The following is a 17,943-nucleotide window of genomic DNA, read 5'->3' on the forward strand; positions in this document are numbered from 1 at the left end:
TATTGAACCACATTTTTTTAGAAAATGGAAGTAGTTTCATCCAAGCTTCATCCTGGTCATGGATAGATCACCCAGGTTCGGGTCCATTAGCAGTGACAATCGCCCTATGAAGACTCGCTTTCGCTACGGCTCCGGTGGGTTCCATTCCCTTAACCAAGCCCCTGCCTATGAGTCGCCGGCTCATTCTTCAACAGGCACGGAACTTCCCGACTCTGTGTGTCCACACAGCGTAATATAGAACCAAATTGATATTATAAGTATGCCATAAGTACTAGATGTACAACAAACTGAACTAGTACTTTTTATTTTTCCATTTGAGCAACTATGTGTGCACCTGTACTATACATCTGTTAAGTATACAATGACACATGGATCCTATAGAAGGCGGATGTCAATTGTAGATGTCAGTATGTATGTGCGATGAATGTTCAGGAGAGCAACCCTGCTCTGAACCAATCTCCTGACTAAGTGTGCTGCTCCATCCTCAAGATCCCCATTGTTGCATTCTAACACCTGCAGCTTCCCCTTCTTGCAACCAACCAAAATTTTCTTCTGGAATGCCTTGTGTAGAGAATTAGGGAACACCTCACAGCCAATATGGGGGGTGGCTTTCATATATATGGTCAAGGTACGACTTGGAGTACAAGTCACATGATATACATGTGTTAGACTATTCATATCTCTAATGCCTTGGACAAAAACCATTTGGGCATTGCAATTTGTTTGCCTTGGAGCTGCACTGTTAGGTTGAAGGTTGTGATCCCTGTAGCCTTGCTCAACAGCTTCAGGATCCTGCAATCCTCTTTGTCAAAAGTAACCTTCTTTGCAGCCTTCACGAATCTTTGCCTTTTTCACCGAGCGGAAATAAGACTGGATCTTGGCTTGAACTGCTGTGTCATCTCTTTTTCTGAGAGACATTTGCAGATATTTGACAATGGCCTTCAACTCGCAACTCAGTGAAGTTCTCATGCATCGCATTACAGAGATCAAGTACCTCAACATAGCATTCCATTTCTCCATCCAACATTTCACTGGCATGCCGTGCTCACATCATTCAGCGTCTGCTGGAAATTGTAAGAGATCACCAACATGCTATTCAAAATCTTAGTGTGATACATGTAGCAAGGCAAGTGGACACATTTTCATCTCCAGCTATTGGCACCAATAGTTACTATGGTTGTTTAGTCTACATCTGAGAACCTTGCATACATGCATGTTGTATTTTTTATGTAATGGATAGTGGGTTTCAGCTTTATCCTATGCCTAATCGCTTGGGACTAAAGGCTTATTGTTATTGTTGCCTCAACATCTCTTCTATTACTTGTTGAAATGGAGCCATGAGCTTTGTATGTTAATTTCCTGCTTTAGGAGACTCAAATCTGTTCATTTTTTTCATGTTCCAACTGTTGCAGAAAAGAATCCAAATTAGTGTGTAGCTTATTACTCGTGAGCTTTAGTGGAATCTATTTCTTTTGTGATACATGTGATGCAGCCTGTTTTCAGGAAATTATTGATAGATTGGTTGTCTGTTAGATCAGCTGTGTGCTAACTATAAGTTTATATGCCTTTCATGGTGGAGCTGGTGTATCCATGCATAAGGTGAAAACGGTGTCGAAATTACATTGTGAAACAGATGTTGAGACAACATGCCTATTTGAAAAATCAAACAATTATGCTACACTCTATTAGAATATTGCTTTCTGATCACAATAGTGTATGTTCAGTTTTTTTATTTGTAAACAAAAATACATCCTCCTTTTGTTTTTGTTTGTGTATTACAAATGTATAATGTTCAGGTTCATCATTGAACATATGCACCTTTTGGCCATGGAGAAGGTAAAAATCACTTCCTTGGTACCTTTGAAATTGAAGCATGCCTAAAGTACTAGGTTGACAACATGAACTGAACCAAAATTTTGTTTTCCATTGGGCTTTTTATATATATTTGTGCTATACAGATGGTAAAGTACATAGCGACTGGCAGATCCTTTAAAAAGCGGATAACAATCGCAGATGTCAAGAGTGTCTAAGCTAGAGGATCTATGAACTAAACATGTTCAGGAGTGTGACCCTGCTTTGGACTAATCTCCTGAACAGAAGTCCTGCTCCATCCTCGATATCTCTGATGTTACACTCTAACACCTGCAACTGCTCCTCGCAGATAACTGAAGCTTTCTTCTGGAACGCCTTCAAGATAATAGATGATTTGGGCATTGCAATTTGCTTGGCCAGGATATGCACTGTTGACTCAAGAAGAGAGGTAGTGATCTCTCTAGCCTCGCTCAACAGCCGCAAGATCCTGCAGTCCTCATCAAAGGCAACCTTCTTTGCAGCCTTCTTGAAATGTTTCTTTGCCTTCTTCACCAAGCGGAAGTAAGACTGGATCTTGGCCTGAATTGCAGCATCATCTGCTTTTCTGAGAGAGACTTGCAGATCTTGGATGATGGCCTTCAACTCGGTGAAGTCCTCATGCATGACGTTGCAGAGATCCAATAGCTCAAGAGAGCGTTCCATCTCTCCATCCAACATTTTCCTCTGTTGTGAGGAGCAAACTTGGTTGCTAGGCAGGCACATAATCTCCTCAATGGAGTTGTAGATGTCTCCAAGCCTCCTTAGACCATTGGAGATTGTCTCAATGGTCATCGAGGGCGAAGAGGTGCATGCCTCAAGGATTTGTAGCTCCTCCTCAACTTTGGAGGCAGGCCTAGAAGGTAGACTGATTGATCTTTGGTGGCAAGCCATGGCTGTTGCTGGCTCTTTTATGTTTGTTGGCTGTGGAGATGAGAGGTGAGATAGCAGGTGTTGGGTTGAGTGTACTGGCCTCCAGCTTGAGGCCTATTTATACCCAAGAAGTGTGCGAGGTGGCATGGCATCATGTTGATGGTGAACAAACATAATTCTTCCTTTTTGTTTTCCAAACTTTCTAACTACTATGGTTTGAAACCTGCAAGGTGGCTACAGCACATGGAGTCTGTTACATGACTCAGCTTAGTTCTGTTTTTTTTTAATTTCAGTAGCTATCCTCCCAATGAGCTATCACATTGCCATGTTCCAGCTATTGGCGGCAATAATCAACAGGTTAGTTAAGCTCAACTGGTGGATCTTGACATAATTGCATGCTCAAGCTCATTTTAGTGGATTGCTAACCAATTATTATTTGTGGTGACAAGCGTGTTATGGAGCCAGTGTGCAATTCTTAATTTGAAAAGATGCTTTATTCAGCGGAATTCATGCTACTTACACGCTCAACCTCGTGTGTTGGAGCTGACTTGTTTTAGGTGTGGGAAGCAAGATCCACCCCACGAGGATCCTTTGCTTGTTGCTTGGACAACACATGGCATCTACATAACATGCACATCTCTACTGAAGCATTACAAAGATTAACTTCTTTAAGCGTCAATAACGATGAGCATCTTTTGAGTATTCTAAAAATTAACATAATTAAACTGTTAAAAAACTTGACAACAATACTTTTTTGAGCGGATCCATAAACAGTAAAATTGGTAACAGTAGTTTGACCAAAACTGTGACCTTTTCAGTAATTTTCTGTACAGTTGCTCATTTACAGGTATGCTACAAAATTATGACCAATCGCAAGGGATTGGAGCTGGTGCATAATCTATAAACTGAGAGTGTTGAGGAGAGAGACTCTGCTCTGGATCAATTTCCTGAACAAAGTCTCAACTACGCTCTCAAGATCTACAATGACCAACTCTGTATCTTGCAATTTCTCCTCGCAAACAACTCTTCTTTTCTTGATTGCCTTGGAAACAAGGGACCATTTGCTGGAACTTGAGATAGCAATTTGCTTCGATAGAAGATAGGACAAGGATTCTAGCATGGAGATTGCAATCTCCCTGGCTTCAGCCAAATGCTTGACCACCCTGCAGCTGTCCTTATCAACTGAAGTAGGCTTCTTGCTGATCTTCTTGAACTGATTATGTGCTTTCTTGGCCAAGTGGATGTAAGACTGGATCCTGGCTTGAAGGGCCAAGTCATCTCCTCTCTTGATAGCCAGCTGCATCTCCTGGATGTTGATCTTGATCTCTGAAAAGTTCTCTTGCATGGTGTTGCAGAGATCGAGCAAGACAAGGGAGAGCTCGACCTCTTGCTCTACCATTTTCCTCTGTTGTAATCGGCACAGGCTAGCTTGGCTACTGGATGAGCAAATTGTCTGCTCAATGTTGTTGTACACTTCTCCAAGCCTTTTGATACCATCGACAATTGTCTCAATGGTAGCAGAAGAGATGGTTTCCTTGAGGCTCTGCAGCTGTTCTTCAATGTCGATTTCTTCAGATCGAAGGCTGGAAGGCAAACTCGTGGATCTGATAATGGAAGCCATGGCTGAAACTGGAAGTGAAGAGAATGGAGAGAAAATTATCTGCAATGGTGTCGACCAGGTATACGGTTTCCCGGTATATATAACCAAAGAAGCTGAAGCAATGGCATTGTGGACCCTACCGACAAGAAGAATCTCTCTGGTCATGAAGTGCTGGGCTGTTGCGACATAGCCACTAGTCTCCACTGCAGGTTGATGCTTTCTGTATGTTCAACCTGAGCAAGAGGAATCTCTGAATGTGGCCTGATGAAGCTCTCATAGTGCTATCTCCCAATTATAAGCAGCATGTATTATGTTGTTTACATTGAGATCTAGATCATGAGATCAGTGAACGTGCAAGGAAACAAGGAAAGAACGGTTGACCTGCTAGCTTCACCCACAGTTGCTGCCTCGTTGCCTGGTTGTTTCTCATGCTGGCAGGAGGAATCAGCAAGGCAGCTCAGATTTCGTGATGTGTGATAGCAATTGGCTGGAGCTGGCATGTATGCTAGTCGGTTTGGGGAGCAAGATCCACTCTGCAAGCATCTTTTGCTTGTTGTTTAGCAGGCACATCTCATGTGAGTGACTATCATGTCCATCTTGATTCTGGCTGCTGCACAACAAATACAACCATATTTTTTTTCTGATAATATTTATTTGAATTTGGAATAGCAAACAAAAATGTGTTATCTAGCATACTCACGCATTGCATGCATAAGCAGTGATGTGGACACTTTTTTCTCACTTGAATTTTTTTTGTGTACATTTATATCTCATAAATACATAAAAAGGGCTTGTGACAACAGTGATCATGAAAGGAAATATGAGCGAGCTGTTTCTTTGGCAGTTTATGCTTCTAGTGAGGAATGCTTGCTTCATTTCTGCAGGCTCCGAAGCTCCTTGCATCGTTGTCATGTTCCCTACTGTGTTTACAACATTTAGAATCTGGGTTTCATAATCCCGAGACTGACTCATATGCTGTTCAATTTTGTAATGTATTATGCCTAACCGAATCACATTGCCATGTTGTAAATACCGGCAGCAAGAATAAGCATGGAGCTTACTGTATGTGCTCTACATGTTATTGCATCTGATTTTGAATTATTATCAACTGCAGGCTTAAGCCTCATGGCTGGAGCTGACATGCTATCACTTAGAGAGAGAGCATGATCCACTTTACAAGGATCTTCTGTCTGCTGTTGAGCAACATTTCATTTGCTTAGCTGTGACTGAACCGTTACCATTTTTTTTCATAACACCAGAAAAGTTTACTATTTTCTGGACAAGAAAAAGGAAACAGCAGAAAAACTGACAGCATGAGATGGATCAAAACTTTTGATTTTCTCATTGAGAATATCTATGTACACTTTCTCATAATATACATCAAAAAATTGTTTTCATGATTAGCTAATCCTCGAAAAGTCGGATACTAATCACTAGGAATCACAGTTGGTGTATGATCTACAAGCAAAGAGCATTCAGAAGAGAAACCCTGCTCTGGATCAGTTCCTGAACAAAGTCTCAACTCCACTCTCAAGATCAACAATGTCCAACTCCAACTCCTGCAGTTGCTCCTCCTCACACACAACTCTTCTCTTCCGGAAAGTCTTGGAGATGAGAGACCACTTGCTGTGACTTGGTACCACCATTTGTTTCGACAAGAGTTGGGATGAAGATTCCAGCATCAAGACAGCAGTCTCCCTGGCTTCAGACATCACCTTGATCAGTTTGCAGCTTTCCTGATCAGCTGCTGCAGACTCCTTGCTGATATTCTTGAACTGTTTTTGTGTCTTCTTCGCCATACGGATGTATGACTGGATCTTGGTTTGAACAACTGCATCATCTCCTCTCTTGAGAGCCAGCTGCATGTCCAGGATGCTTTCATTGAGCTCAGAGAAGCTTTCTTGCATTGTGTTGCAAAGGTCGAGCAAGACAAGCGAGCACTCAAGCTCTTGCTCCACTGCTTTCCTCTGCTTTGGAACTTGGCTGCTAGGTAAGCACACAAGCTCACTAATGTAGTTGTAAATTTCTCCAAGCTTTCTCAAACCATCGCACATGGTTCCTATGGTGGCACAAGATGAAGAGATGGTTGTGTTCAAGCTCTGGAGCTGTTCTTCAACATTGACGTCATTGGAGCGAGGACTGGAAGGCACGCTAGCTGATCTGAGGTGGAAGGCCATGGCTTCAATGGAAGCTGAAGTGCTCTGTTTTCCTCTAGAAATGGAAGAGAAGAGAGCACAAAGGAAACTGCTGAAATGCTGTCGACCTGCCATGGTTGTCCTCTATATATATAATGAAAAAGCTGAAGAAGTGGCATCGCTGACCTTGTAGACAGCAAGAATCTTATCGGTGACAAGGTGCTATTGAGCTTCTGGCCAACATGGGATGTCTAGATAACTGGAAGCAAAATCACCTGCACGATTGTGTAGTTTAATCATTTAATGTTAGATTCAGATCGTATGAAGAGAGGATAGCTGGATGCTGCATATTAACAGAAGCAACATTTGAATTCAATATTCATGATTATTCTTCATGTCACCTTGCAATGCTGGCATGTTTGGCCTGACTGCTGTGCTGTCAGCATTTAGAATAATCTCTGAAACCGGCGATTGCAAGATGATCAACGTGTCATCCAAATTTCTTGAGCATTTGGTGTAACTGTGTAAGTGATCAATCGCACTGTCATGTTCCAACTATTAACAGCAATAATCAGCATGGAAGCTCATTCTAGTGCTGATCAATTATTGGTTGCGAACGAACTTAAACTTCATGGCTGGGGTTGGCAAGTTATTGGTTAAAGAGAGCAAGATCTACTTTGCAAGAATCTTGTGCCTGTTGTTGAGGCACATCCATGTGAATATAAACGTGGGCATCTCATCGACTAATTTCTTTGATGATACCAAACATGAAGAGCATCTTCTTAATATATTTTTTTCGAGCTAAACTTCAGCTGAAGCTCCCAATTTCAGGTGATTTGTTTTGTGTTTTCCATGTCAAGCTAGGAGAAGAAATATAGTAGCAGACAGTTTGGGACATGATATGGATCGAAATCTTGCTCTTTCATCAACTATTTTTCTGTACACTTTGTCTCAATATATACATCAAAATTGTTCTGGTGATCAGCCAATCCTCTAAAAGGTGGATGCTAATCGCAGGCTATTGGAGTTGGTTGGTTGGTGCATGACCTTTCTACAGGGTAAGAGCATTCAGAAGCGAGACCCTGCATTGGATCAGTCTCCTGAAGACAACCTGAACCTCGCTCTCAAGGTCAGCAATCTCCAACTCCAACACCTGCAACTGCTCCTCCCTGCACGCGACTCTTTTCTTCTGGAATGCCTTGGAGACAAGAGACCACCTGTTGGCGCTTGGCATCACGATCTCCCTTGACAGGAGATACAGTGCCGACTCCAGCATCGACAGAGCGATCTCTCTGGCTTCAGACAACAGCTTGACCACCCTGCAGCTTTCAGTGTCCTCAAGAGCAACCTTGTTGCTAGTCTTCTTGAACTGCTTCTGCACCTTCTTGGCCAAGCGGGCATAAGACTGAGCCTTGGCCTGGACAGCCACATCGTCTCCTCTCTTCAGACCCAGCAGCATCTCTTGGGCGAGCACCCTGAGCTCCGCCAAGCTTTCTTGCATGGCGCTGCAGAGGTCCAGCAGAACAAGGGAGCGCTCTAGCTCCTCCTCCACTGCTTTCCTCTGCTGACGCTGGCTGCTGGTGCTGGGCAAGTATGCGAGCTCATCAATGCAGCTGTAGATGCTCACGAGCCTGGACAGGCCATCAACGATGGTTTGGACTGTCGCGGAGGGTGAAGAGATGGTCGCCTTCAGGCTCTGGAGCTGTTCCTCCACGTTGGTTTTGTTGGAGCGAGGGCTTGAGGGCACACTCGCGGATCTCAGGTGGCAGGCCATGCTTGGAAATGGAATGGAACAGAAGCTACGAAGCCTCTTCTCGCTGGAGGATGGAAGAGAAGTCAAGCTGCTGCGATGGTGTCTTCCCAGCTCTGGGCTCCCTCTTTATATAGGGACATAAGTTGAAGCAACTGCACAGCTGAAATAAGCAGACAACAACAATTATTTCTCAAGGGGCATCACTAGTTGAGCTTGATTACAAGGCTGTCTGCTGTCATGTCCTGCATTATGGGTGGCAAAATGAGCAGCACGGGTGAAGGGGGAGTTAGCATCAGATTCATAATATCGTGTGATCCGTTAATTAACATGCAAGTTGCCGGTGGAAGCATGGACAGCTATTTGACTTCGCTCACCTCCAGGCTCCCAAAACGTGTTTAATCATCTGATTCTAGACCCATTAGGTGCAGCTCCTGAATAATTAGCTTATTATCGCACTGTCATGTTGCAAGTACCGGCAGCAAAGGATCTTTTCTAGCTCATAATATGTGCACGCTTCGCCAGAGATATCCATCTCTCTTAAACTCGTGAGATAATAGATGTATCATTTTTATAAGGGCTGAACAACAGAAAAGATTCCCTATTTCGACTCACAGGTTAATATTTCGTGGATTTACATTTTATTTGCTATGCCAGATATTTCACTCCGACAGAAGTTTACCTTCAGTCCAAAACATTTGTTAGAACAAGGGGTATTTGTAGCCCCCTCCAAATCATTTTGCACAAGAAAAATAGTATGGTAATAAAAAGAGTTGCTGCACGGGTGCATAGTTTAGTCTAAGATTCAGATCATGAGATTGGAGAGCAAAGCTGTGCAATTAGAACTGCTGTTGGCTAGGCTGGTTGATGCATGCTAGTGGAAGGAACAGTTGACTACAGCGTTCTTGATACTTCGTAACACGCTGGTTTGTTTCTCCTGCCTGCTGTGCGTTAAGCATTAAGAATCTGAATCCTGCAGTATCAAGATGTCCACATGCCGTCCAAATTTCTTATGCATTGGCACCTAACCGAATGCTGAACAACTATTAATTGCAAGTGCAAATCTCATGGCTAGAGTTGGCATGCTATCAGTTAAGGAAGCAAGATCCACTTCATTCGGATCATACTCCTATTGTTAATATTAACAGGCAAATAGTGGATAGATAATCATGAGAGCCTTATGATAATTTATTTTCCTGAAGAAACAACTGCAGGACTCCCATTTCATTTATTGTTTTTTTTTTATTTAGCTGTCCTCCATATTGAACAAGGAGACGAAAGAGGGAAAAAAATCGACAGCAGGAAAATTGACCCAAAACTTTGCTTTCCAGCATAGTATATTTCTGTACACTTTCTCTCATATATATACATCAAAATTGTTTCCATGATCAGCAGATCCTCTAAAAGGCGGACGCTAATCGCAGGGATTAGAGTTGGTTTATGATCTATCTACAAGGTGAGAGTGTTCAGAAGAGAAACTCTGCTCTGGATCAGTGTCCTGAACAAAGTGGCAACTCCACTCTCAAGATCAGAAATGTCCAACTCCAACGCCTGCAATTGCTCCTCCTTGCACACAACTTTCTTCTTCTCAAATGCCTTGGACACAAGAGACCACTTGCTAGCACTGGGCATCGCGATCTTCTTTGAGAGGAGACGTGGTGTCGATTCGAGCATTGACACAGCGATCTCCCTTGCTTCAGCCAACAACATGACTACCCTGCATCCTTCAATGTCAGAAGCAGCCTTGCTGTTGATCTTGAACTGCTTCTGTGACTTCTTGGCCAAGCGGGCATAAGATTGAACCTTGGCCTGAAGAGCCATGTGGTCTCCTCTCTTGAGAACCAGCTGCATCTCTTGGACGCTGACCTTTAGCTCTGCAAAGTTCTCTTGCACGGCGTTGCAAAGGTCAAGCAGGACAAGGGAGCGCTCAAGCTCCTCCTCCACTGCCTTCCTCTGCTGACGTTGGTTGCTGGGCAAGGATGTGAGCTCGTCAATGCAGCTGTAGATGCTCACGATCTTGTTGAGACCATCAACCATGGTTTCAATGGCCACTGAAGGTGAGGAGATGGTTGCCTTCAGGCTCTGGAGCTGTTCATCGATGTTGGCTTTGTTAGAGCGAGGGCTGGAAGGCACGCTCGCGGACCTAAGGTGGCAAGCCATGATTTGAATGGAGGCTGAAGCTGTGAAGCTTCTTTTGTTCTTGAAATGGAGAAGAGAAGGCAAGCTGCTGCAATGGTGGTCTTCCTGGCTTTGGCTTTCCTCTTTATATAGCGAAAGAGGTCAAAGCAACTGCATAGCTGAACCAGCAGACAGCAAGAATCATTCTCATGTGTAACCAACTGATGAACTGCAACGCCACCAAACCCAAGAAGCATCACAAACTTAGCTTGATTAGGAGGCTGTCATGTCTGCAATATGGGCGGCAAAATCGCCTGCACGGTTGAAGGGCAGTGAGATGAGCATCTGATCCAGATCATGGGATTGATTAACGGGCAAGTTGCCACTGTAGGAAGCTACAACTAGATGCCTCTGCTCGCCTCCAAGCTAGTTGAATTTAATCACCTGATTCCAATATAATCACATCATTACACGGTGGATTATTGAAGATAGTTGTAGTCCTGTAGTCATGTCTCTGCTCTGCACTGCTTGTGCACTAGCAGCGTATATGCTTGACCAGCAGACAAGAAGAATCATTCTCATGTGTAACCAAGTGGTGAACTGCAACAGAAGCCACCAAACCCAAGAAGCATCGCAAACTTAGCTTTGATTATGAGGCTGTCATGTCTGCAATGAGGGTGGCAAACTTGCCTGCACGGTTGAAGGGCAGCAAGATGAACATGTGATCCTCCAGATCATGAGATGATTTATTAACAGGCAACTTGCCACTGGAGGAAGGAGCAGCTAGATGCCTTTGCTTGCCTCCAGGCCCAGGTTCCCAACTAGTTGCATTTAATCACCCCGATACAATATAATCATGTCATTACACGGTTGATTTGTGAAGATAGTGATAGTCCTGCTGTCATGTCTCGGTCTTCATTGCCTGTGCACTAGCAATGTATATGCTTGACGATCCTCGTGTTTCTACATTTTTGTAGAATAATTAGCATAGCCTTGCATTTACCTGAATAGGTCAGGACACTTACAAAAATGCCATATGCACTATTGCACTATGAATCAACAATGCATCTTCTGCCCAAGCATATTGAACGAAAGGTTGCAAAGTGGCCAGTAGGATTTTTGCTTCCTCCAGAAAAAAAAAAACATTAAGGAAGACAAAAAATGTATGAAAGAATAAAAGATTTGCAGTCTAGAGAGTGGCGTTGAAAGCCTATTCTCTCATCTACCCATATGATTTTATGTGATCCAAGTCTAAAGGATTCACTAATCTTTTTTTAATGCAAAAAGGATTCGCTATTCATCCAATAGATTTCAATGTACAGAACAGGAAATGTATATAGCAACTTTTAATGTTCAGAGAAGTTCATATATAATATACATACCATAGTTACTTTATTTACACGTGTGTCAATGTGTGCCGTTACAGCTGTTTTGATTTTCTGGAACTGATCCATTCACTCATAAAACAAGAACGGATGATTGAGCAAGGATTCAAATGGACCATGGTGGAAACACAGCAACAGAGAGAAAATAGCAGAGTGGAGCACTGTTTTTTTCCATACTTCCTTTCCCTCTTCATTTCAAGCATTGGAGCTGGACAGTGCTTGCAGCCTGTCTTCCTGTCTGGCCAACTCATGTTGCGAAATGCCAATGTTGGTACAAAATGTGGTCTGGCCTGCCGAAAGATGCAACTGAAACATGACAGCAATGTTGTGTAATGAGGTTAGTCATCCTGTAACATTGAAGCATAATGTGCACGTAATAGATGTAACCCAAACAACATCCTTGTGTACTTATTGTCTCTAACAATTGGGACATGACAGGCTCATACATTATTTATATGTCAGTCGATAGATTATTCAAAAGAAAAGAATCAACCTGCCATAGAGATGGACAGCAAACTCACAAGCAACTGGACTGGCATGATTCTTCTTGTCTGCTGATTCAATTGTGTATTGCTTCTACTTCTTTCATTATATATAGAGAGAAGCCCAGGAGAGTAGACACCATTAGAGCAGCATTCCTCTCCCCTCCTCTACAAAGAGAGCGCTGCATTTTTCGCTCCAACCATGGCTTACCATATAAGATCTGCAAATGTGCCTTTCAGCCCTTGCTCCAACGAAACCAGCATTGAGGATAAGTTGCAGATCATTAAGGAAACCATCCCTTCAGCCTCCACAGCCATTCGAACAATGCAGATGTTTTGAGGAGGCTTTGAAGTGTGTACAACAACATTTAGGAGATCATGTGCTTGACTAGCAACCAAGTCAGCCTGTGCCAACCAAAGCAAAGGAAAGCAGTGCAGGACGAGCTTGAGCGCTCTCTCCTGTTGCTTGATTTCTTCAGTGCCATGCAAGAGAGTGAGCTCGAGCGTTCAGGAGGTGCAATTGATTATCAAAAGGGGAGACATTGCAGCAGTTGAAGCCAAGATTCAGTTTCGATCCTATATCTGCTTTGCAGAGAAGACCCAGACAGCTGCAGGAGGATCAAGAAGATTAACAATAAGTCTACTTCAGCTAACCAGGAGAGCTAAGGGGTGGTCAAGCTGTTAGGTGAAGCTAGACATATTGCTGTCTCAATTCTCGAGTCCTCGTCACATTTCCTGTCAAAGCAGATTGCAGCACAAAGTTCTAGCAAGTGGTCTCTCATCCACAAGACATTCCTAAAGAGAGAGTTCTATGTGAAGTGGATCAATTACAAGCCACCTTGGGGTTGGACATTGTTTATCTAGAGGGCAGATTTGGGACATTGTCCAAATCCAAATCAGAGTTTCCCTTCTGAACACTCTCAGCTTGTAGATAGATGTACCCACTCTGAGCCCCTTTGGCATCTGCCTTTTAGATGATCAGCTGATCACTGTATATGAGAAGTATTGTACAGAAAAAACAGTCACTTGAAAATAGAAACATAATTTTGAACTACTTCTTGTTGTTTTACTGTTATAAATCATAATGACCCAAGTTTGGAGCATCCATCTAGAAAATTCTTTATTAAGAAAAATGGGGCTCCAAAGATGCTCAATACTGGTGACTGTTATTAAAGTAGTTAGGACGCGTTGTTCAAGTTGATCTTTGCATGGCTTTATTAAGAGATGGCCACGTTGCTAAGATGCAATATGTTGCCTCAGCAACAAGCAGAAGATCCTTGTCCAGTGGATCTTGCTATCTACAGCTAAAGCAAGCCAGCTCCAACGCATGAGGTAGAGCGTGTAAGTAGCATAAGTTGTGCAGAATAAAATACCTACTGGTGTTGGCGACTGCGCTACATAACACGTACTTCACCAGTAATACTTGGTTAGTGATCACTAAACTAATCCCAGTGCAATGTGGCAAGATTGGCCAGTAGAGTAACTAACATGTTGATTCTTGTTGCCCATAGTTGGAGCATGACAATGTGATAGATCACTGGGAGATAGCTGGCACACTAAGAAAATTGATAAACACAAGCGGCGTGATGAAGGAAACAGATTCCTTATGCTGCTGCCAGATCTCAAACCTTGATAGACAACATTGAGGACATGAAATGGCAGGATTCTCTTTGTCTACCATTCAAAAGATGCTGCCCCATACCCTCTCTATATAAATAGGTCTCGGCAGAGACTTGAATCATCAGGCAAAAAATTTCGCTTCTCATTTCTTCCACCTCATTTCAATACGCAAAAAGCTTCAGCCAGAGACTACAGATCAATATGGCTTGCCACCTTAGGTCGATAAGCTTGCCGTCCAGGCCTCAGTCCAGCGAAGCTGCAGTGCAACAAGAGTTGTGCATTCTAGAGGCAATCATCTCCTCACCATCCACATGTATCGTCACGGTGTGTGACGGTTTGAGGAGGCTCGGAGACATCTACGCCAGTGTTGAGGAGATGACACACTTGCCAAGCAACCAAGTTTGCTCTTCCCAGCAAAGGAAAATGCTGGATGGAGAAATTGAGTCTTCTCTCGAGCTGCTGGATCTCTGCAACACCATGCAAGAGATCTTTGTTGAGTTGAAGGCCATTATCCAAGAGCTACAAGTGGCACTAAGAAAAGGAGATGGTGCGACCGTTCATGCCAAGATCCAGTCTTACAGCCGCTTGGTGAAGAAGGCTAAACAGTCTTTCAAGAAGTCAAGCAAGAAGGCCACTTCTGACAAGGCAGACAGTGCAATGATCAGGCTACTGACCAAGGCCAGGGAGATCGCCATCTCTCTACTTGAGTCCACGGTGCAGCTCCTGTCAAAGCAAATTGAAGTGCCCAAGCAGTCACTTGTCTCGAAGGCATTTTCCAAGAGAAAAGCAGTTGTTTGCGAGGAGGACCAATTACAGGCGTTAGAGTGCAGCATTGGAGATCTTGAGAGCGGAGCAGGACACCTGTTCAGGATATTGGTCCAGAGCAGGGTTTCTCTCCTAAACATCCTTAGCTCATAGAAACTCCTTGTTGCTTTTGACATCCTGTGATTGGCATCCGCGTTTTTGAGGATTAGCTAATCTTGATGCAGTTTTCTAGTATGTATAGAGTACAAATGTACAGAAGAATTCGGAAAGGAAAAAAAGACACAGTTTTGATCCAATTCATGTTTGTTGATGTGATTTTGTGCATTCAGTATGGATTGCTTTGTTTTCAGATCCTTATTTAGTGGATCTTGCCCTGCGTGCAAGAAGCATGCCAGATCATAGCCACAATGGTTAAGCTGGGAGAGCAGAATAAATTAATCATCCAGATTCCCCCTACCAGGTTTGTGCAGTATAGCACTGCCATTGAATAATTCTTGATTTAAAATGGATGTAGATTTCTAGTCCATGTATTTAAAAAACCTAATGGCCTCAACACAAATCATTTGTAAGCATGCTACCGTGTATTCAATGTATGCGTTCCTTTCAAGAATACACCTCTAGGCTGCGTCCGTTCCATCGGGAGAGTTGAGACTAAATATATATATCTAGATGTTAAGATGATTAATAAATTTCACAAATCCTAAGCCTCAAAGATAACAAAAACCATTGGAAAAAGTGGTGTGGCATGTAAACTTTTTTGGGGCATTGGTCTGCAATCTTCCAAACAACTATCAATCGAATCATTTCGCATCCGAATCCAAGCAATTTCAGGTGCCCTAGAGGCCTAGACCAGCTCAATCGGCCAAATTGAATTCAAATCGAAGGTGCGTGTAGGCGTGTAGTGTAGCCCTTACGGATCGGGAGGAGCTGGATGGCACGGTCCGTAGCAGACGTTGTTGTGCGGGGAGCTTTCGGTCCCCTGACTTGACCCTGCCGCGGCCTTCGAACTGTAGAGCTCCTCGCGCTCCTCCCATCCGCCGCAACGCACTTCTCCACCACGAGGCCACGGACCCGGGTACTCACGGAGGGTGCAGCGGACGCCGACCGCCCGAGGGTCCAACTCACGGAGTTCCATCTCCTTCCGCCCGAGTTTAGCCCGCCGGACGCCGGACGACGACCGCCCGAGGGTCCAACTCGAAATGAAGGGATTTTCGGAAAATGAAGAGTAGGGTTTCCCTCCTCCTCAGAGTAGACCTGATGATTACTCACATGATTATAGCTCATAATGTGTGACTCATGATCCGATCTAACTCGATTCAAAGTAGAAAACCCGAGCAATTGTATGATCTGAAAGTGCTTTAGGTTACACGAAGTCTAAAAACTTTGACAAGTCATTGTTTTTTCGGCTCCTCCAAACATGACTCAGACTCGATTTTGGTAAGGCAGTCTCAATGCATAGTTTTATGGCATAGTTACCAAGACTATAAATTAGGTAACCGAGCCACAATAGTAGAAAACCCGAGCAATTGTATGATCCGAAAGTGTTTTAGGTTACACGAAGTCTAAAAACTTTGACAAGTCATTGTTTTTTCGGCTCCTCCAAACATGACTCGACTCGATTTTGGTAAGGCAGTCTCAATGCATAGTTTCATAGCATAGTTACCAAGACTATAAACTAGGTAACCGAGCCATAATAGTTTTATGGGGATGAAACTCTTCTCTCATCTGACGAAACTCCTTCATTTAATGACTCTGACAAGTCAGCAATTTTGCTTATGTGGCACCATATTTAATGTGCATGACACTCTCATGAAACATGCATTGAGACTGGCCTAATAGGGTCTTGTTGTTGGTGAAAAATTTTGGCTTTGGATATCTTTCGTTTGTATTTGATAATTGTTGTCTAATCATGGACTAACTAGACTCAAAAAATTCATCTCGCAAATTACAACCAAACTGTACAGTTAGTTATTTTTTATCTATATTTAATATTTTATGCATCTGTCCAAAGATTCGATGAAATGGAAAATCTTAAAAGATTTTGGGAAATTTTGGGGATTAAACAAGGCCTAACACGATCTCTTTTGGGATGTTTTATGAAAACAATCCGATCACATCACAAGTTCATTCATTTATACCTCAGAGATGACTGCTCTGAAATCTCAAATTCTCTGGGTCCTATTTGGTCCTCGGCGATTGAGAGGAATTAAAAAGTAATTTAATTATAAAACCAAAAAGTTTCAATTCATGGAATCTAAATGGGCTCTTCAGGCATATTTATTTAGGTAACTAAGGATGGAATAGAAGTTTGGAGGGAAATGAACTTTATAGAGCTAAAGCTCCCACTAATAATTTGGCAAGGTAGATTATTAGGTGCAAATTATGGATTTTGTGATAGCTCTCTCTCTCTCTCTGCTCCTAAAACATGTTCTCCCTACAACCCCCACCACAGGTCTTAAAATCTATGGAAAAGATATTGAGGGCTTCACCCTGTGTGGATTTGAGGGTTATTGGTGGTGTTTTAGGGAGACCAAATTTTAGTGCAATAAAAGAGAGTTGTTGGTGGGAGCTTTTACACTTTAACTCAATAATTTGTGCATCTGTTGGATGAGTTGCTCTATCGATGTGTTTAGCAACTATATGGAAAGAGGTGCATAAGTTAGTGGTAGGGGTTGATAGAAGGAATTGACGAGAATATGAATTTTAGTCTTAATTTCTTGTTTGCTTCATGGAGAGGAAATATAAAAGGGAGGTTGAATTGGAAATCCCTAATTTGATGTGTGTATTTTTTGTGAGAAATTAATGACAAATCAAGATAGAAGGTGATCATGTATTCATCTTTCACTAGAAAACATAATTTTCACCCAATTACCTCCCCTCCTGAATTATTAGTAGAAAACTGATTCTCTAAACTTCTACTCCTCTTTCCACCAAAACTCCACTCCATAAATCAAATAGAAGATTTGTAAACTCCTACATTCAAAATCCCATTTTCTCCTTTCAACTACCTAACCAACTGTGCCACAAGAGATTTTGAGATTTTAGAGTAGATCTCTATTGAGGTATAGGTTAACTTGTGATGTGATCCTATAGTTTTCAAAACCCCCCTAAAATAGACCGTGCTACTATTACTAACCATGATCCAAACATTTGAACGTTTGAAGTAGTCCTGATCAAACACCGGTTAAGTCAGGTTCAGATCAGATAAAAAAATAGTGCACAAAAGTCGTGCTAGACACATAAAAGCCCATGACAGATCGTGCTACTTTTATCACTAGATCCCTTTGAGCTATAATGATATCATATTAAACTCTTTTTGCTCTCTATCATTCTTTGGGGGTTGGAATATTTGGCACAAAACGAGGAT

At 42.7% G+C, this 17,943-nt stretch overlaps 4 protein-coding genes and 2 pseudogenes across 8 annotated transcripts; 1 reads left to right on the plus strand and 5 right to left on the minus strand.

The window, feature by feature from the left end:
* On the minus strand, positions 1,596-2,781 carry LOC8058014 (annotated as a pseudogene).
* Positions 3,489-4,890, minus strand: LOC8058015. The gene has a single exon (XM_002445671.2). It carries the CDS (start codon positions 4,484-4,486, stop codon positions 3,620-3,622), a length of 867 nt encoding a protein of 288 aa, XP_002445716.2. The 5' UTR covers positions 4,487-4,890; the 3' UTR covers positions 3,489-3,619.
* Positions 5,436-6,974, minus strand: LOC8058016. The gene has a single exon (XM_021465252.1). The coding sequence runs from the start codon at positions 6,589-6,591 to the stop codon at positions 5,821-5,823; it is 771 nt and encodes a 256-aa protein (XP_021320927.1). The 5' UTR covers positions 6,592-6,974; the 3' UTR covers positions 5,436-5,820.
* LOC110437082 lies at positions 7,106-9,381 on the minus strand. The gene has a single exon (XM_021465253.1). It carries the CDS (start codon positions 8,228-8,230, stop codon positions 7,508-7,510), a length of 723 nt encoding a protein of 240 aa, XP_021320928.1. The 5' UTR covers positions 8,231-9,381; the 3' UTR covers positions 7,106-7,507.
* LOC8058017 lies at positions 9,514-15,933 on the minus strand. Of its 5 annotated transcripts, XM_002445673.2 has the most exons (4): positions 15,491-15,933; positions 11,707-12,015; positions 10,769-11,287; positions 9,514-10,638 (listed from the first exon to the last, which is right to left on the minus strand). In XM_002445673.2, exon 4 carries the CDS (start codon positions 10,364-10,366, stop codon positions 9,656-9,658), a length of 711 nt encoding a protein of 236 aa, XP_002445718.1. In that variant the 5' UTR covers positions 10,367-10,638; positions 10,769-11,287; positions 11,707-12,015; positions 15,491-15,933; the 3' UTR covers positions 9,514-9,655. The 5 variants fall into 5 exon arrangements, with proteins under 5 accessions (XP_002445718.1, XP_021320929.1, XP_021320931.1 ...); XM_021465254.1 differs by having other exon boundaries at positions 9,514-11,287; positions 11,887-12,015; XM_021465256.1 differs by lacking the exon at positions 15,491-15,933 and adding an exon at positions 12,231-12,434 and having other exon boundaries at positions 9,514-11,287.
* Positions 12,490-14,872, plus strand: LOC8057834 (annotated as a pseudogene).

Source organism: Sorghum bicolor, chromosome 7 (assembly GCF_000003195.3).
Source record: "Sorghum bicolor cultivar BTx623 chromosome 7, Sorghum_bicolor_NCBIv3, whole genome shotgun sequence".
In the NCBI taxonomy this organism is placed as follows: domain Eukaryota; kingdom Viridiplantae; phylum Streptophyta; class Magnoliopsida; order Poales; family Poaceae; genus Sorghum; species Sorghum bicolor.

Excerpts from the sequence above, each read along its gene's own strand:
- LOC8058016 (XM_021465252.1), bottom strand. The coding sequence starts at position 6,591 with ATGGCAGGTCGACAGCATTTCAGCAGTTTCCTTTGTGCTCTCTTCTCT.
- LOC8058017 (XM_021465257.1), bottom strand. The coding sequence starts at position 10,366 with ATGGCTTGCCACCTTAGGTCCGCGAGCGTGCCTTCCAGCCCTCGCTCT.
- LOC8058015 (XM_002445671.2), bottom strand. The coding sequence starts at position 4,486 with ATGACCAGAGAGATTCTTCTTGTCGGTAGGGTCCACAATGCCATTGCT.
- LOC110437082 (XM_021465253.1), bottom strand. The coding sequence starts at position 8,230 with ATGGCCTGCCACCTGAGATCCGCGAGTGTGCCCTCAAGCCCTCGCTCC.